Genomic DNA, 18,933 nt, shown 5'->3' on the forward strand with positions numbered 1-18,933 from the left:
TTAACATGTCCAAACTCAATCCCCGAAAGTCTCTGACTTTATCCCTAAAATTGTTCCCCCACCTCCAACAGTCTTTTCTTTTTCAGTTAAGGCCAACTCTAAAACCATGGAATCACCCTTGATCCCTCTTATCTCATGTACTCATATTTGAGCTGTGAGCTAATTCCTCTGGTCTCCATTCAAAATATTCCCAGGACCAAATTACTTTTAACCATCTCCTCCTCTTTTCAAGGAGCCAGTATATTGTTTCAGTGACCCCTGACTGGTCTCTCTGCCTCTATTCTTGCCCCTGCCTCCAGTCCCCTAGTCTCTTCTCCACTCAGCAGCCAGTGTGATCCTGTTAAATATCAGTCACATTATATCCCTCCTTCGCTCAGGCCCCTTTCCCTCAATAGCTTCCCAAGTTACTCATATTAAAAGCCAAAGTCCTAACAATGTCCTCCAAGGTCCTTCACTGCATGCCTGACTCTGACCACATTTGCTCTGTTTCTCCCTCTGCTCACTCACTGCACTCAGGTCATAGTGACCATCCATTGTCTTCAAAGGATCCAAGGAAGCACCTAGACTTTGCTGTTCTCCCTGCCTAGCCTCCTCTTTCTCCAGATGACTACAGTTTGATCACTAGTCTTCAAGTCTTCCTCACATATTACCTTTTCAGTGACACCTCCCTTTGACTAGCTGTTTAAAGTTATAATCCCATCCTGGTTCCTTTCCTCATCTGGCCTTTCTAGCCTTATTTTTCTCTATAACAGCTACTATCATCTTGAGTGCTTAGTCACTCAGTCATCTCCCCCATGGACTGTAGCCTGCCAGGCTCCTCTGTTGATGGGATTCTCCAGGCAAGAATACTTACAGCAAACAATTTTACTTATTTGTTATTACCCATCTCTTCCTACTAGAATGTAAACTGCGGGTAGGGATTTTTATCTCTTTTGTTCACTGCTGTGTCCCCAGTGCCTAGAACAGGCTCAGAGTAGGTGACTGATAAATATTTGTTGAATTAAAGAGTAAATAAATGAATGATAGAATTAATATTTTACTATTCCCAGTCTAGAAAATCTTCCACTATACTATACAAATCCATCATTCTCACGATGAAACAAAAAATCCTTCCACACTATGCTTTTTGTTAAACATTTCAGTTACTAGATCCTTTCTTCATTGGAACTGTACTGTTTTAACCTTCAGTGTAACCTTCTCTTCCGCTCACCAAATCCTAATTTATATTAGAGTGTTAATTGCATATGAACAGAATATGTAAAAATAATGATGAAGAACTATATTCAAGGTGCCCCTTTGTGGTTATACAAAGAATCAGAACTGAGTCAGAATATATATCAGATGCCAATAATACAGAATTGCTCTCAGTCTGCCAGGTAATAATGCATCTACTGATTTTATGCATTATATTTTGTTAACTGCAGCATGGTCCAGACATGTGTCATAAGCATTTAAGGACAAACCTTGATCAATTAGGCTATCCAACCTCACCTTCATTTTTGGCTAATTATATGTTGATTGCTACTAATCAGCATTGTATTTATAGTGAACAAACATGTCCGATAGCGAGAGAGTAAAGAGCAGTTGCTATATTGTTTTTTAACAGCTCCTTTATGTTTGGAATGAAATTTGATGTCTCTTTAACAAAACATTTTTTAACATTTAAATTACACTCTTTTATATGTTGCATGTTTGCTCAGTTGCTCGGCTGTGTCTGACTCTTTGAGAACCCCATGGACTGTAGCCTGCGGGTTCCTCTGTCCATGGGATTTTTTCAGGCAAGAATACTGGAGTGGGTTGCCACTTCCTCCTCCAGGAATTGATCAACCCAAGGATTGAACTGACATCTCCTGTATTGGCAGGCAGATTCTTTACCACTGAGCCACCTTGGAAGTCCACATGTTGCATACACCATACTTTTATGTGTCTAGTATACATTGTATGTGTGTGTGTTTATAAATGCAGAAATCATCATGGCCTCAGCTCAGTAGTTCCTACCATCATTTAAAGCCAGTGAAGGCATTAATACATTCAGTTTTTACTTTATAAATCCATTTAAGTGTATCAAACAATGGGCTAGTTCAGTTATCTTCCAGAGTCTTATAAGTAAATTGCCAAAGTGTAAACGTCTGTGACTTAGCTCCAAACATGTTAACGGTTTTTTTTTAGTTTAACTCCAATCAGGGTAAACTTTGAACATTTGTATTGACAGTGACCTCAGCCTTCTTCCCCAAAATGTGAGCATGTTGGATGCTGTGAATGTCCGTCAACAGTTCTTCAGTTTTCATAGAAAGATACTTGTGAGACTGTCATTATTTCCTCTAGATGTGCATGAATGTGTATATGTACTTGTGTGTGTGCACGTGTGTAGGAGAGACTAAGAAACAGAAAATACATCTGGAGCTGTGAACATGGAGATGGGTTGTTTACCTTTTAGAAACTTCTAAAAGAAGTTAGAATGCTGCTGCTACAAAACAATATTAACTATGACACTTGAGGTACCCATTTAGTTATCCATCTACTACCTTAGCTGTGGGGTTGATACCAAATGTCCTCATGTAGCAGAAACATGACCAAAAGATAGGAAAGAGATATCAGCTTAGCAGCTGTGTTTTTACCTAATTGCCAGTGGGGGCTGAGCTACAATCTGGCCAATGAGAATAGTTATCACAATATGGTAGGGAGATGGAGCAAGTCAGAGCTGAGAGGGCTTCCATAATGAGGAACTGAAGGTAGAGGAGAGAATGTTCAAGAATTGACTGCAACTCTCATGACATCATGTGATCGTTGGTTTTTTATTACATACAAAAGCAAAACAAACAGAGTGCCTCCTCCCTGATTGTGTTTTATCTCTGTGGAGTTACTAATTGGATTGCAGTCACTCCACAGTAGCTCTGTGGACTAGCACAGTGATCTGATTTGGTATTAATAGGCCCCTAAAGTTCATTAAAGATAATTGCATCAGTGACCTCTCTGCCCACATTTGACTGGTGTTGCTAAAAGATAATAATAATGATTGATTACCACAAATATCCCTAATTTTGTTAGTTTCTTATGGTAATAAACCCCCCAATTATGTTCTGAGAATTCACTGGTTTTGATAGTTCTTAGTGGCATAAGTTATCAATGTTTGGAGCATTTTTAATTACCATTCTATTCATACATAGGAAAGAAAGCAAGATTCTAACCCTGAAAATGTATAAACTACTCAGGCAAAATTAATCTTGGATTAAACTCTTATCTACTAATTCAGAAAATCATTAAAAATTTCATTAAAAGTTCCTCTCTGTCCTGTGGATGATGTCACATCTACAAGTGATAAAATTGCACACACACACACACATGAACACCTGTAAAACTGGTAAAAACTGAATAAGGTTAGTGGATTGTAACAATACCAGGTTCCTGGTTGTGATATTGTGCTATGGTTATGCGAATTATTACCATTGGCCAAAACTAGGTGAAAGGTACATGGAATTTATTATTTTTACAGCTGTGTGAAGATCTACAACTATATCAAATCAGAAGTTAAAATATTTTGTCATTGTATAGTATCTTATTGTTTTAATAGCATATTAGCATCTAAGGGCAAGGAGTAGAGGTTGATAGCCGGTACATGAAATTTAATTTTTTTACAATATGTTTAGAAAATTGATTTAAGTTTCTTAGATGGAAATTGGTGCTTTGCTTTTTTATTGTGATGGGTAATTTAGAAGTTTAACCTTGCAGATAATTCCTTGGTTTGTTCAATTCAATTCCTACCACTGTATTTATTTCACAGATCTGTGTCTCCAAGTGCCCAGAAAGATTTTTAACTTACATGGAAATACAATTTAAGTACAAAAATGACAGTGAATACTGGACATACTACAGCCAGTTCTGCCGGACTACTTTTCTTAAGCCTGCGGAGGTATATGTGTTTAAGCTTAAAACTAGAGAAGAATTTATCTTGTTTCAATCTCAAGTGTAATGTATTTATAACCGGACAGGCTCCAAAATTTTCTATGAAATTATTACTAATGTTACCATTTCATTAAAGCACAAATGCACGTATATATACAAACATAACACAATTTAGAGCATATCATTTTGTAGACTTGGGGTGTTATACAGGACTATTAAGTCTGGTAAGTTAGTATCAACTATTTCCTGACACCAACAGACTCTCCACTTGGATGGATTTTTTTGCTGTCAAGAGCTAGGAGCTAAATGTCATTTGCGGTCACCATTTCACTAATGTGGTGATAAAGCTCCATGGCTACAGAGTAACAAGAACTTTACTTCCAAACTTGATTTGATAATTACTCATTTGAAAAAAAATCCCCAAACACTACCTAGACTTAAGATTTATAAGGGAATTCTAAAACCTTATTATGTTAATTAGTTGTGATGGCTTCTAAATTAGAGGAGATATCATTTTTCCAGGAAAAAATAAAAGCATTAGACTGAGGATATAACTAAGACAAAGATACACACCTTCAAAAATGTACCTTGGTTTCAGCATGTCTGACTTTATTATTGTTGATTCAGTTGAATTACAGTTAGGATATTTAAGAGTGTTTGTCAAACAAGTATGTGTGTATGATAATCTTACAATTACTCTTACTAGGGGAGTAATTGGAATAAGGAAATTATTAGGGAATTGCATTTTTAAAGGACACAATTTATATATTGACTAAGATGTATTGTCACATAGTCTTTGAAATGTTAACACACTCTTCCTTCAATTTTAGACTCTCTCACAAGTTTTACTGGATAATGATTGTCCATCAGCGATTTATCCAAGCAAACCTTGTAAGTGGTTATTATTTTACCTCAGAAACACAGGATCTACCAAGAAGCTATTTAATTCAGTTCACTTATTTTACAATTGACAAAAATGAAGCGGAGAATGGTCCTATAACTGGCCCATACTCCCTGAGTTAATTGAGAAGAAAGCCAAAGCTACAAAGCCCATTCTTCTGACTCCAGCCTAGGGTGTTTCCCAGGAGCTTGGTGAGGTTTTAGGTTTGGTGGCATAAATGCACACAGAAAAGTTTAAACATTGAACATTAAAAGTTCAGTCAGTTTGATTCTTTGCTACTCTAAGAACACACATGAGCCACACACAGACATACCCTAACACACCTACCCCTGAATTCGGCCAAAAAATTTGTTGAAAAATTGCTTGGGGAGTAAGTAGGAATGGGGTATATATTTGTCTTTATAATTTAAAACATGAAATATTTATATGTCTCCTGAATGAATTGACATTGTATTTCTTTAAAATGTATAAACGTAAACCCCGTTTAGGAGAAAATGAGATAATCACTCATTTTCCTTTCTTAAGGATATAATTCTAACTACAGATAAAAAACTTTATATAAAGATGTCCATCACAATGTTATTCAAAACAACCAAAAAAAGAAAAGGAAATATTCTAATATCCAAGAGCAATAATATACTGAAATAAATTATGATGCATTTATTAAATGAAATATTTTAGAATTTTTACACATAAGTATTGTTTATGTTACAATTTTAAATAAAATGAAAAATACTATATACATTGTAATGACAAGCCTCTAAAAATGAAAATGAGTAAACAAAAATATATTCAAAGAAAAAGATTGAAGAGAAATATGCCAAAATATTAAGTAATTAGCTGGAATCAAGATTGATGGGAGAAATATCAATAACCTCAGATATGCAGATGACACCACACTTAGGGCAAAAAATGAAGAAGAACTAAAGAGCCTCTTGATGAAAGTGAAAGAGGAAAGTGAAAAAGTTGGCTTAAAACTCAGCATTCAGAAAACTAAGATCATGGCATCTGGTCCCATCACTTCATAGTGAATAGATGGGGAACAGTGAAAACAGTGACAGACTTTATTTTTTGAGGCTCCAAAATCACTGCAGATGGTGACTGCAGCCACGGAATTAAAAGACGCTTGCTCCTTGGAAGAAAAGTTATGATCAACCTAGATAGCATATTAAAAAGCAGAGACATTACTTTGCCAACAAAGGTCCATCTAGTCAAAGCTATGGTTTTTCCAGTAGTCATGTATGGATGTGAGAGTTGGACTATGGAGAAAACTGAACGCTGACGAATTGATGCTTTTGAACTGTGGTGTTAGAGAAGATTCTTTGAGAGTCTCTTGGACTGCAAGGAGATCCAACCAGTCAATCTTAAAGGAAATCAGTATTCCTGGATATTCATTGAAAGGACTGATACTGAAGCTGAAACTGCAATACTTTGGCTACCTGATGTGAAGAACTGACTCATTTGAAAAGACCCTGATGCTGGGAAAGATAGAAGGCAGGAGAAAAAGGGGATGATAGAGGATGAGATGGCTGGATGGCATCACTGACTCAATGGACATGAGTTTGAGTAAGCTCTGGGAGTTGGTGATGGACAGGAAGGCCTGGTGTGCTGCAGTCCATGGGGTCACAAAGAGTCAGACATGAGTGAGCAACTGAACTAAACTGATTTTGGAGATAGCAAAACTATGGCCATTTTGTCTTCTTTCTTCTTTTTTCTTATCTGTTTTTCCACAATGAGTACATATTTCTTTTAAAATGGAAGAAAGATAATAGTCATTAGTTTGAGTAGAAAGTCAGGTACCATTGAGTTAGCAACTATCAAACACAATGTCTTACATGCTCCCTTCGTTCTTCTCTGGATCATTAAAGACCCTCCATCAAAGTTGTGGGTCTGGCAAGCAACTGCATTTAACCAGGATTCCTTGAGCAATAGTGTCTGTAGTTAAGGACAGTGTTACAGATTTTTATGCAAAAGGGTAAAAATGAATCATTAGTCACTGAAGATACATTAGGTATATAAGATATAGTCCCTGCCTTTACAATTATAGTTCGTTTAGATCACACAATATAAAATGTACTTTGTGGATGTTGTTGTTTAGTTGCTAAGTCATGTCTGACTCTTTTGCAACTCCATGGACTGTAGCCCCGGAGAAGGCAATGGCACCCTACTCCAGTACTCTTGCCTGGAAAATCCCATGGACGGAGAAGCCTGGTGGGCTGCAGTCCATGGGGTCACTAAGAGTTGGACACGACTGAGCGACTTCACTTTCACTTTTCACTTTCATGCATTGGAGAAGGAAATGGCAACCCACTCCAGTGTTCTTTCCTGGAGAATCCCAGGGACGGCGGACCCTGGTGGGCTGCCGTCTATGGGGTCGCACAGAGTCAGACACGACTGAAGCGACTTAGCAGCAGCAGCAGCAGGACTGTAGCCCACCAGGTTCCTTTGTCCATGGAATTCTCCAGGCCAGAATACTGGAGTAGGCAGCCTTTCTCTTCTCCAGGGGATCTTCCCAACCCAGAGATCAAACTCTGGTCTCCCGCATTGCAGGTGGATTCTTTACCAACTGTGCCATCAGGGAGTCCAAGAATACTGGAATGGGTTGCCAGTTCCTTCTCCAGGGGATCTTCCTGATCCTGGGATCGAACCCACATCTCCTGCATTGCCAGGCAGATTCTTTACCAGTGAGCCACCAGGGAAGCTCACATTGGGGACACAAAAATGAATAAGGCACAGTCCTTCAAAGTCTAGTGAAGGAAACATTGAAATCAATTTGTATCCCCCCAATAGGGAATTAAATATAGTACTTGAAACAATGTTATGCAGCTAACAAAATTCACTCATTAAAGATTTTATAATGGAAATAAGTAATAATAAAAGAAAGAAACAAGAGACAATATCTCATGTACTATATAGTTAATAACTCTCAACAACAACAACAAAAATGTATACAGAAGAAAGACTGAAGGAAATGCACCAAAATGTTAACATAGTTCACTGTAGCTTGTAAAACTATGTAAAGTTTTGTATCTTGTTTCAAGAATTTTTCTCTACTTTCCAAAAATATAATGACCATATTTAGTAATTAAAGGTAACAGACTAGATGAGTTACTGTCCAGAAATACTACATAGAACAAGTTTGGGAGGTTCTGTAGGTGGGATCATATTGAAGCAGCAAAAAGAAAAGGAGTACACGAAAAGGCTGAAGAGAGGGTAGGAGAGAACCTGGGCCTGTGAACCAAGGGAAGACAGGGGAGGGGTTATAAAGGGCAGGGGTTGTCTCCTGTGTCAAAGACTCATTCAACAGGAAAATTAACTCATTCAACAGCAAAGATTTACTGAGTTCCATTCTGTACAAAGCCCTGTGCTAGGTAATGGGTTCCAGCAGGATGAAGAGTAAAAAGTATTTGGAAGTTTTGGCAATTAGAGGGTCGCTGGAATCACTGGGAGGACAATTTCCATGGCGAGGTGGAGGCAGAAATATGGTTGGATTGAGAGGGAATAGAAGCATCTGGTAGAGACTATGTCAAATTTGCCAGGGAGGAGCAGGACAGAGAAAGGATACTGAAGCAGTCATCCCTATTGCAGATGCTACAGAGGATGAAGGTCAGTAGACAAACTGATTTTAAAGCCAGATAAGTCAGGAAAAGCTTTATGAAGACATAGTTCTTTCTCTATATCAACTGCTTTAATATTTTCAGGTTTACCTCCATATCAACTCCTGCAAGTCTGTATTACTTCTTGTAAAAAAAAAAAAAAAAAAGATAAACCATTCCTGATTCTTCCTCTTTCTTCCTGTAAAATTGAGATTTTAAAACATTTTTAGTAATCAGATCAGATCAGATCAGTCGCTCAGTCGTGTCTGACTCTTTGCGACCCCATGAATCGCAGCACGCCAGGCCTCCCTGTCCATCACCAGCTCCCAGAGTTCACTCAGACTCACGTCCATCGAGTCAGTGATGCCATCCAGCCATCTCATCCTCTGTCATCCCCTTCTCCTCTTGCCCCCAATCCTTCCCAGCATCAGAGTCTTTTCCAATGAGTCAACTCTTCACATGAGGTGGCCAAAGTACTGGAGTTTCAGCTTTAGCATCATTCCTTCCAAAGAAATCCCAGGGCTGATCTCCTTCAGAATGGACTGGTTGGATCTCCTTGCAGTCCAAGGGACTCCCAAGAGTCTTCTCCAACACCACAGTTCAAAAGCATCAATTCATCAGTGCTCAGCCTTCTTCACAGTCCAACTCTCATCCATACATGACCACAGGAACAACCATAGCCTTGACTAGACGGACTTTTGTTGGCAAAGTAATGTCTCTACTTTTGAATATGCTATCTAGGTTGGTCATAACTTTCCTTCCAAGGAGAAAGCGTCTTTTAATTTCATGGCTGCAGTCACCATCTGCAATGATTTTGGAGCCCAGAAAAATAAAGTCAGGCACTGTTTCCACTGTTTCCCCATCTATTTCCCATGAAGTGGTGGGAACGGATGCCATGATCTTCGTTTTCTGAATGTCGAGCTTTAAGCCAACTTTTTCACTCTCCACTTTCACTTTCATCAAGAGGCTTTTTAGTTCCTCTTCACTTTCTGCCATAAGGGTGGTGTCATCTGCATATCTGAGGTTATTGATATTTCTCCCGGCAATCTTGATTCCAGCATGTGTTTCTTCCAGTCCAGCATTTCTCATGATGTACTCTGCATATAGGTTAAATAAACAGGGTGACAATATACAGCCTTGACATACTCCTTTTCCTATTTGGAACCAGTCTGTTGTTCCATGTCCAGTTCTAACTGTTGCTTCCTGACCTGCATACAAATTTCTCAAGAGGCAAGGCAGGTGTCTGGTATTCCCATCTCTTTCAGAATTTTCCACAGTTTATTGTGATCCACACAGTCAAAGGCTTTGGCATAGTCAATAAAGCAGAAATAGATGCTTTTCTGGAACTCTCTTGCTTTTTCCATGATCCAGTAGATGTTGGCAATTTGATCTCTGGTTCCTCTGCCTTTTCTAAAACCAGCTTGAACATTAGGAAGTTCACGGTTCACATATTGCTGAAGCCTGGCTTGGAGAATTTTCAGCATTACTTTACCAGCGTGTGAGATGAGTGCAATTGTGCGGTAGTTTGAGCATTTTTTGGCATTGCTTTTCTTTGGGATTGGAATGAAACTGACCTTTTCCAGTCCTCTGGCCACTGCTGAGTTTTCCAAATTTGCTGGCATATTGAGTGCAGCACTTTCACAGCATCATCTTTCAGGATTTGGAATAGCTCAACTGGAATTCCATCACCTCCACTAGCTTTGTTTGTAGTGATGCTTTCTAAGGCCCACTTGACTTCACATTCCAGGATGTCTGGCTCTAGGTCAGTGATCACACCATCGTGATTATCTGGATCGTGAAGATCTTTTTTGTACAGTTCTTCTGTGTATTCTTGCCATCTCTTCTTAATATCTTCTGCTTAGAGATTTGTAAAGAAGCAAAGATTCTGTTGAATTAAAAAGTACATAAAAGATGGACAAACTCTCAGAAATCATGCTAGTTGACGAAGTATGGGCCATTTTTGATGGCTTTATATTTCCATTTCCAGCCCCTCTAAAAAACTGATAAATGAAAAAGCTGGAAGAGACACAAATTATTAACATTTTATAAATAAAAATTCAGTTATCTTAGTAGCCTAAAGTTTGAGCTGATGCTTATTTCTCAAAGAATTTTTCACTAAACTCTGGTTTTCAAGGTTTCACTCAAGGAATATCTAAGAATTTTTTAAAAAATAACAAAACTAAATTCATCTAATAATTCAAGTAAATATAGCCTGTTTATTAAGATGTGTTTAGTATGAGAGCAAGGTTGTCAGTATTATAAAACCTGTGCTACGTGTCCTGCTTATGGCTACTTAATGAATATATCATGTATGAAATACTCAAGTTTAAATGTGGCTTCAGATCATGATTGTATTTACTTCCCATGTCTGTCTTAGAATCATCAAAAAGTCTGATTATCAAGTAATGGGCGGTTATCTATACTGAGCAAGTTATATAGCGTCTAGCAAGTAAGCATTTTGATTATAAAAAACAGAAAGCTGAAGAAAGAGAGGACATCGTAAAGAAAGAAAAGTGATTATCATAATTTTAATTTATTTTTACAGTTCTCCAGAGATGTTTCCCAGACTTCTCTACTAAAAATGGCACTTTAACAGTAGGAAATAAGACAGTGTTTGATGATGGAAATGGAAAGACAAGAAATGCTGCAGAACTCAGAAGAGCTGCAAAGTATGTAGATCACATCCCCATTTTCAATTTTATGCACCCCATTATTATCCCTGAACTAAATATTTTTTAGGTTAAGGGTTATAGAGGAAGAATTATATTTATTCTGAAATATTCATGTCACTGTGGATTGGAGAAATTTGTATGTGTTCATTAAGAAAACCAAAGGAAAAAGAAGAAAGAATTTGAAAGAACAATTATGTTTTTCAAAATGGTTAAGTCTTTCATCATCAACAGGTACATAAATGAGACATCAGGAAACATTGAAACCCCTTAATATAATTTACTTTTGGATGAGCATAATTCTAAAAACCCATGATTTTTTTAAAGCATTAAAAAAAAAATGACTGAAATAATAAAACTGCCAGCTGTTTTAAATGGAAGGGAGCCTTAAGAAAAATGAAACAACCACGATGCTGCTGTGTTAGTACTGTGTTGAATTTCTATTACTACTTACAGTGAAGTAAATTTTCTGTTTCTCTTGGTTGTATGCATTGTGGTGTTCCATGTTATTTGGAAATATAATATTCTCATGCACACAGATGTGTGTATACAAATATAAACACAGAGTATCATTGCATAGCTCAGTTGTTGAATTTAAAATGTATACCTGTGGCGGATTCATTTTGATATTTGGCAAAACTAATACAATTATGTAAAGTTTAAAAATAAAATAAAATAAAATAAATAATAATAAAATTAAAAATATATTGCAAAAATGTATTGTACTAATAGTACAATTCCATTGATAAAATTTTGAAGTAAGCACATGTGTGCTAAGTTGCTTCAGTTGTGTCCGACTCTTTGAGACCCTATGGACTGTAGCCTGCCAGGTTCTTCTGTCCATGGGATTCTCCAGGCACAAATACTGGAGTGGGTTGCCATGCCCACCTCCAGGGAATCTTCCTAATACAGGGATCAAACTCACATCTCTTATGTCTCCTTCACTGGCAGGCAGGTTCTTCACCACTGGTGCCACCTGAGAAGCCCAACTAAATTAAATTACACTAAGATGCATATATATATGGTACAACTAAGAAAACTGGGAAATTATAATCACAAAAGTCAGAACTATGGTTATTTTAGGGGAAGGGAGAGGTATTGTAATTGGAGCACATAGGGGGAAGGAATGACTATGTTGTACTTACCAAGTGTGTTCACTTTGATAACCCATTCAACTGGATGCTAATGATTTGTGTACTTTTCTTATGTTGTACTTACCAAGTGTGTTCGCTTTGATAACCCATCCAACTGGATGCTAATGATTTGTGTACTTTTCTGCATATGCCTCTTTGTGCCTTCTGCAACAGAGTGTCAGAAGATTAAGAAGGGGAAATTAAATATATTCACTCTTAGCTCTATGGATTTTATAAGTTAGAAGCTGATCTTATTTAAATTCGTGTCTTATAGTGAGGTCTCTGCAACACTGAGGGCATGTTGCATATGTTGGAAAAAAAGGTATGTTTACCACTCTTGAAAGCAACGGTTCCTCTGTGTGTAGCTGTGGCTACCTTTGTAGGTTCACCAAAGTGACATCTCATATATTATTGTGGCTAGCAAAGGGGTCACTAGCGATAAATGTTTTCTAAAAATATGCTTAGAATATCAGCTTCCAGGTCCCTTTTATCATAATAAGAACATTTCTCTTTAATGGTGGTCAAAAAATAATTGATTTTTTTTTCTTCTTTGAATTCAGTGGTATCAATAAAGCCCTTGATGCAAGGGCAATTGGAGTGAAGGTGTTTGAAGACTATGCAATGACATGGTATTGGATTCTCATGTAAGTGAAAACATAAGTGTTTCGTCTCCAGCCTCATTCTGAATTTATCTTTGTAGAATTTCTTTCATCAAATTCCCCATTCATATTCCTGAATGAGAGATTGACTCAGATTTCAGTTCCTGCCAGTTTATTTTTCAGACAGAGTGAAGAGCCTAAAATATTTGGAAATCTGCCCAATATTAGCAGAAAGTTATAAGAATGTAAATTTTAATTTTACTCATTAAATTACTAGTAAGAGTATTCATATATTTCCAGTCCCATGGGGCCTCACTGTGATATGTGTGTGCCTTTCACCGCATATAACATTTGTCCTTCCCTTGATCTCCAAAGGATCCTTCTTATTTTTTAACGCAGCCCTTCCACATAATGTTTGTTATCATCATCATCAAACTCACTGTACTTATGAAAAGCTGAAAAAGAAAAATGAAGGGAGGAAGAGGTTTTAAATTTTCAGCTATAAGATTTGCATTTCTTAAACATAAAGGAAAATGTAGTCAGTCTTCCACAGCGGGTACGTGTGTTTGATATCCCTAAGGCTGTCATTACTATCTGGCTTCTGTGTCACCTTCTTGTACCTTAAGTACCTTAAAGGCATCTATGATTCCCTAGTAATCAAAGAATAAACTGGAAACTTCTTCAGATACTTACAAGAACTCTTACAACCTATCCAAGTTACTTTCTCAGATTTATCTCCATCCATGTTTCTTGATTAACCCTATATTCTAAACACAGCAAATAGCACACCCATTCTCAGACCATCACACCCTTGTGTTTTTGCACATTCTATTCTCTTTCCTAGAATATCTTCCTTTGTGCCCTGGGAAACTTTATCTAATTATTTAAAATCAGCTTTTGTGTCACTTATGATATCTTCTTAACTTCCCTAGATATAATAAATTGCTTGCATCTCTGTGTTCCTCATTCATTGTGTGTGTGTGTGTGTATGTGTGTACATATATGTAAACACACATATCTATCTTCTATATAGCACCTACCATCTTGTATTTTATTTACCTGTCTCTTTCCCTCTGATAAACTATGAACTCTTAGTATGGTAACTATGTCTATCTTTTCTTTGTTTTCCAGAGTCCTAGTATGGTTCTTGGACAGTGGCTGCTGCTGCTGCTGCTAGGTCACTTCAGTCGTGTCCGACTCTGTGCGACCCCATAGATGGCAGCCCACCAGGCACCACCATCCCTGGGATTCTCCAGGCAAGAACACTGGAGTGGGTTGCCATTTCCTCCTCCAATGCATGAAAGTGAAAAGTGAAAGTGAAGTCGCTCAGTCATGTCCGACTCTTAGCAACCCCATGGACTGCAGCCTCCCAGGCTCCTCTGTCCATGGGATTTTCCAGGCAAGAGTACTGGAGTGGGGTGCCATTGCCTTAGATACATAGAAAATGTGGGTTTAAGAAACAGTTATAAAAGTACTAGGGAGACAAGATAGATATATTTAAGTAAGGTGCTTATAAAGTCAAAATTGTATTGTGTGTAAAATACTAGGGAGTAGTTTTTAGAGCTAGAGAAGGCGCTGGCACCCCACTGCTGTACTCTTGCCTAGAAAATCCCATGGACGGAGGAGCCTGGTGGGCTGCAGTCCATGGGGTTACTAAGAGTTGGACACGACTGAGCGACTTCACTTTCACTTTTCACTTTCCCGCATTGGAGAAGGAAATGGCAACCCACTCCGGTGTTCTTGCCTGGAGAATCCCAGGGATGGCGGAGCCTGGTGGGCTGCCGGCTATGGGGTCGCACAGAGTCAGACACAATTGAAGTGACTTAGCAGCAGCAGCAGCAGTTTTTAGAGCTATAAAACTAGATAGTTTTATGAGGTTTTACATTGTTATGCTTTGTCTTAAACAGAGTAATTATTTTCAGTGTGTATTTCAAGATATATCTCCATGGCAGAGATTGTAGTTTACACTTGATAGGAAACTGGTGCCCCTATTGTCAGACCTGAATATCACTAGATAATTTGTCTCTTCTTTATTTTGGCTTTTCTACTCTCACCTGAGAAAGGTATAATTTATAACAGATTCTCCTGTCCTCCTCACACACACTGAAATAGTCTCTACCCAGGGACTAAACACTAGAGCATAAACACCTCCCTATATTATCAGCTCTTCTGTTCTCATCTGTTTCATACATATAAAGCCAAACACTGACATGCTGGGACTTAGTGTACTCAGAATTTTTATGTGGGAATTAAAAACACAAGTAGTCAAGAACTATATTTCTTATTTTTCCCCTCTGATCTTGTTTTTAAAATTTTTATTTTATTTATTTTTATTTTTGGCTGTGCTGGGTCTTGGTTACTACACAGGCTTTTCTCTGGTTGCAGCAAGTGGGAGCTTCTCATTGCGGTGGCTTCTCTTGTTGCCGAGCGCAGGCTCTAGGGCGAGGGCTTCAGTAGTTGCAGTTCTGGGGCTCTAGAACACAGGCTCAATAGTTAATGTCATGGACTTAGCTGCTCCACAGCATGTGGGGTCTTCCCAGACCAGGGATTGAACCTGTGTCTCCTGTATTGACAGGAGGATTCCTTACCACTGAGCCACCAGGGAAGCCTCCACCCCCTGCCCCAATCTTTTTTTTAATAACCCTTTTATCCTATGCCATAGAATAATTTTTCAATCACACTGCATATTTCAGCATTAAAGTATCTGTGGTTTGCTTCTAAATTAAAAGCCCAGGCTCTGTAAGACTGTGCACTGAGAAGGTACTCTGGTACATGCTGTCATCTATCCAGTGACAGTATTATTAATAGTTTCTTCTTAAGGATAACATCATGACCAACCTAGATAGCATATTGAAAAGCAGGGACATTACTTTGCCAACAAAGGTCCGTCTAGTCAAGGCTATGGTTTTTCCAGTGGTCATGTATGGATATGAGAGTTGGACTGTGAAGAAAGCTGAGCACCAAAGAATTGATGCTTTTGAACTGTGGTGTTGGAGAAGACTCTTGAGAGTCCCTTGGACTGCAAGGAGATCCAACCAGTCCATTCTGAAGGAGATCAGCCCTGAGATTTCTTTGGAAGGAATGATGCTAAAGCTGAAACCCCAGTACTTTGGCCACCTCATGCGAAGAGTTGACTCATTGGAAAAGACTCTGATGCTGGGAGGGATTGGGGGCAGGAGGAGAAGGGGATGACAGAGGATGAGATGGCTGGATGGCATCACTGACTCGATGGACGTGAGTCTGAGTGAACTCCAGCAGTTGGTGATGGATAGGGAGGCCTGGCGTGCTGCGATTCATGGGGTCGCAAAGAGTCAGACATGACTGAGCGACTGAACTGAACTGAACTGAAAGATAACATCTGAAGACAATAAGCTCGGTAACTGTGCCAGGCTGTCTGTTGCTATTTGGAAACGTGCAGATATCACCAGCAATGTTAGGTCTTAATAGAGGCATCAGCCAAATTTCCAATTTTAGTGAGTTGTCTTTGATGAAATCACTTAGAAAAATCCAATATGACTTTAACCTGGATATATAGTGAGGTTGGGAAGAAGTACCTCCAGTACTCAATCAAACCCCAGGAAGAAATTAAAACAAGGAAAATAGTCATGCTCTTGATTGCTTGATAAAGTCACATGGCCCAGGAGACACAGAGGCCTTATCCCGGCTCCAGATAATGGCCCACAGATCACTGGGGATCTGAAATAAGTGTCTAGTGATGTTAGACATCACAAATGATTAGAGATAATTAGACCAGAATGATAATGGCTACAAAATCATGGATTCAGGAACTGTGTAGGACAATTATTTAGCTTGTCTTTCTGCCCTAAGATTGTTTTCTTACTGCTAGTTATATCACATACGGTTTTCATTAGTGACCAGGTATATAGAGTAGCAATAATGTCTCATGGATATGCTTTGTTGCTTATCACTTGGTGCATAAGTATGAAGGAAAAAAATAGAATTGCGGCAGATAGGAATTGTGATTTTTCCTGAAACAACTATGGACACAGAATTTGCGTTTACCTAGGCACCAAAAATGATTCATTTATCAAGTTCTGATGATCCTATTGTTTCCCTTGAAAGTCTTAACAGAAAGAATTGCTTATACTTTTTAATGTCATAAATGTTTCTACAGTCAGATAAAATAATCGAGAATTATTTTGAATAGAAATAAGTGTTGTCTTGCTATATTTGTTATGTTTAGCACACTGGACCCCTATGTTTGTTGTGCCTTTTATCCTCCAGTGGCCTGACTATCGCCATGTTCCTCAGCTGGATGTTTGTGATGCTCCTGAGGTTCACAGCTGGATTGCTTTTCTGGATCTTCACCTTTGGTGTGATTGGAATCATAGCTTATGGTAGGTATCCACCCATCTTAAAATCACCAAATATCAAAATAATCTTTTTCTTTTCAGTTGCCATTGTCAATTACCAGAAAGCATTTTACTTCGAGTGAATTTAATCCTTCTTTACTGTCTTCCTAAAGGTGTTAAATTGAGAAAAATTACTTAATTCTGCATACAGTGTCTCTGTTACTTCTTTCTTCTTTATCCTGGTGGGGGTAAGTGCTATCAAAATATTCTTCTCTTTTTCTCTACAGTCTTTGATCTCATATCTCATGAGTATTAAGAAGGAGGTGAAAAGAATCCCATTTAGGTTAATGAAAACTATTTCAGACAGTTTCTTTTAGTCTTTTTACTTTTTATCTGATCAAAGACCCAGGTCTGCATAGTTATAGATGTGTGATCGATCTATTTTTCTCTTTCAACTTAGGACTTGTAATCCAGGTACTGTCACACACTTTAATAATTGGCCAGTACTCTATAATGGGCCATCACCCTCTAGAGGCAAGTATTCTGAATTACACTTATTGGATGGAGAGTTACTTTACTTCTAGGTTGAGCTCTAATTATTAACTCAGTTCTGCCAAATGCAGTACAGGTGAAATGCGAACATTAAAAAAAGAATTGGGCTTCCCTGGTGCCTCAGATGGTAAAGAATCTGCCTACAATGAAGGAGACCTGGGTTTGATCCTTGAGTTGGGAAGATCCTCTGGAGAAGGAAATGGTTACCCACTCCAGTATTCTTGCCTGGAGAATTCTATGGACAGAGGAGCCTGGTGGGCTACAGTCTACAGGGTCGCAAAGAATCAGTGAACAGTATAGCACTTCTTCTCAGTCTTCTAATAAACATATGAGCCAGTATATGAATGTTTGAGAGGTTTCTATTCAAAAGAATGATTTTCCTACAACACCATTTACATCGACAATGAGACTTTTATAGTCACAGATACCAAAATCTTGTTTCTGTCACCCAAAGAAGAAGAGCTTTACACATATCAGTATAAGAATGTAGAATACCCAAAATCTGTAGTTAGCTTGAGTTCCAGTCCTGTCTCCATAATGTAACTGGAGGACTTGGAAAAGTTTCTGAATGATTATCAACACAATAATGGTATCTCCATCATACCATTACTGTGAGAATTGAATGAGACAATGAATATAAAGCTCTTAGAACAGTCCCTGGAGAAGGCAATGGAGCCCCACTCCAGTACTCTTGCCTGGAAAATCCCATGGGTGGAGGAACCTGGTAGGCTGCAGTCCATGGGGTCGTGAAAAGTCGGACACGACTGAAGTGACTTAGCAGCAGAACAGTCCCTGGAACACAGTAAACACTCAGTATGTCTTGGGTTATTGTTATTATCGTGCTTGTTATCCTCACTGAGTTTCTCAACAGTTGTTTAGGTGACTCCATGTATCATTCCTTATCTGTTCATGCTGTGCAGCCGCCCATGAACCTCATGAAGGAATATAAGAATTGCTGTCTCCTAATCTGAAACTCCCAAGAAAACTTTTTGTCAAAAAGCCTTTGTTTTCTTCCTCGGAGCTCAAAGTATCCCCTGCCCTTTTCTGTCTTAGAGTTTGGGCATGTGAACAATTCTCATTGATTATAAAAAATTAAGAGTTACATAGGGGATAGCCATATAATACCATGGTTATAAATATGTATTTGGAATTTAGAAAAAGCACAGTTCTCTGCAAGTATATAGTTCTCTATTTCATAGTTTCCTCAACTGTGTAACAGGAATCTCTGAGTGTTAAATAAACAATGTATATAAAGTACTTAGAGAGC

The 18,933-nt window shown here is 38.3% G+C and overlaps 1 protein-coding gene across 4 annotated transcripts in view; it reads left to right on the plus strand.

The window, feature by feature from the left end:
- Positions 1-18,933, plus strand: part of SLC44A5 (solute carrier family 44 member 5) — a 423,585-nt gene that overhangs the window by 373,637 nt on the left and 31,015 nt on the right. For all 4 annotated transcript variants that reach the window (XM_025288440.3, XM_044944837.2, XM_044944838.2 and 1 more), the window contains 5 exons: positions 3,782-3,910; positions 4,734-4,794; positions 10,946-11,069; positions 12,763-12,846; positions 17,047-17,159. In XM_025288440.3, coding sequence (XP_025144225.1) covers positions 3,782-3,910; positions 4,734-4,794; positions 10,946-11,069; positions 12,763-12,846; positions 17,047-17,159 — 511 coding nt within the window. The remainder of the gene's footprint in view (positions 1-3,781; positions 3,911-4,733; positions 4,795-10,945; positions 11,070-12,762; positions 12,847-17,046; positions 17,160-18,933) is intronic.

This window comes from Bubalus bubalis, chromosome 6, assembly GCF_019923935.1.
Source record: "Bubalus bubalis isolate 160015118507 breed Murrah chromosome 6, NDDB_SH_1, whole genome shotgun sequence".
NCBI classification, from domain to species: domain Eukaryota; kingdom Metazoa; phylum Chordata; class Mammalia; order Artiodactyla; family Bovidae; genus Bubalus; species Bubalus bubalis.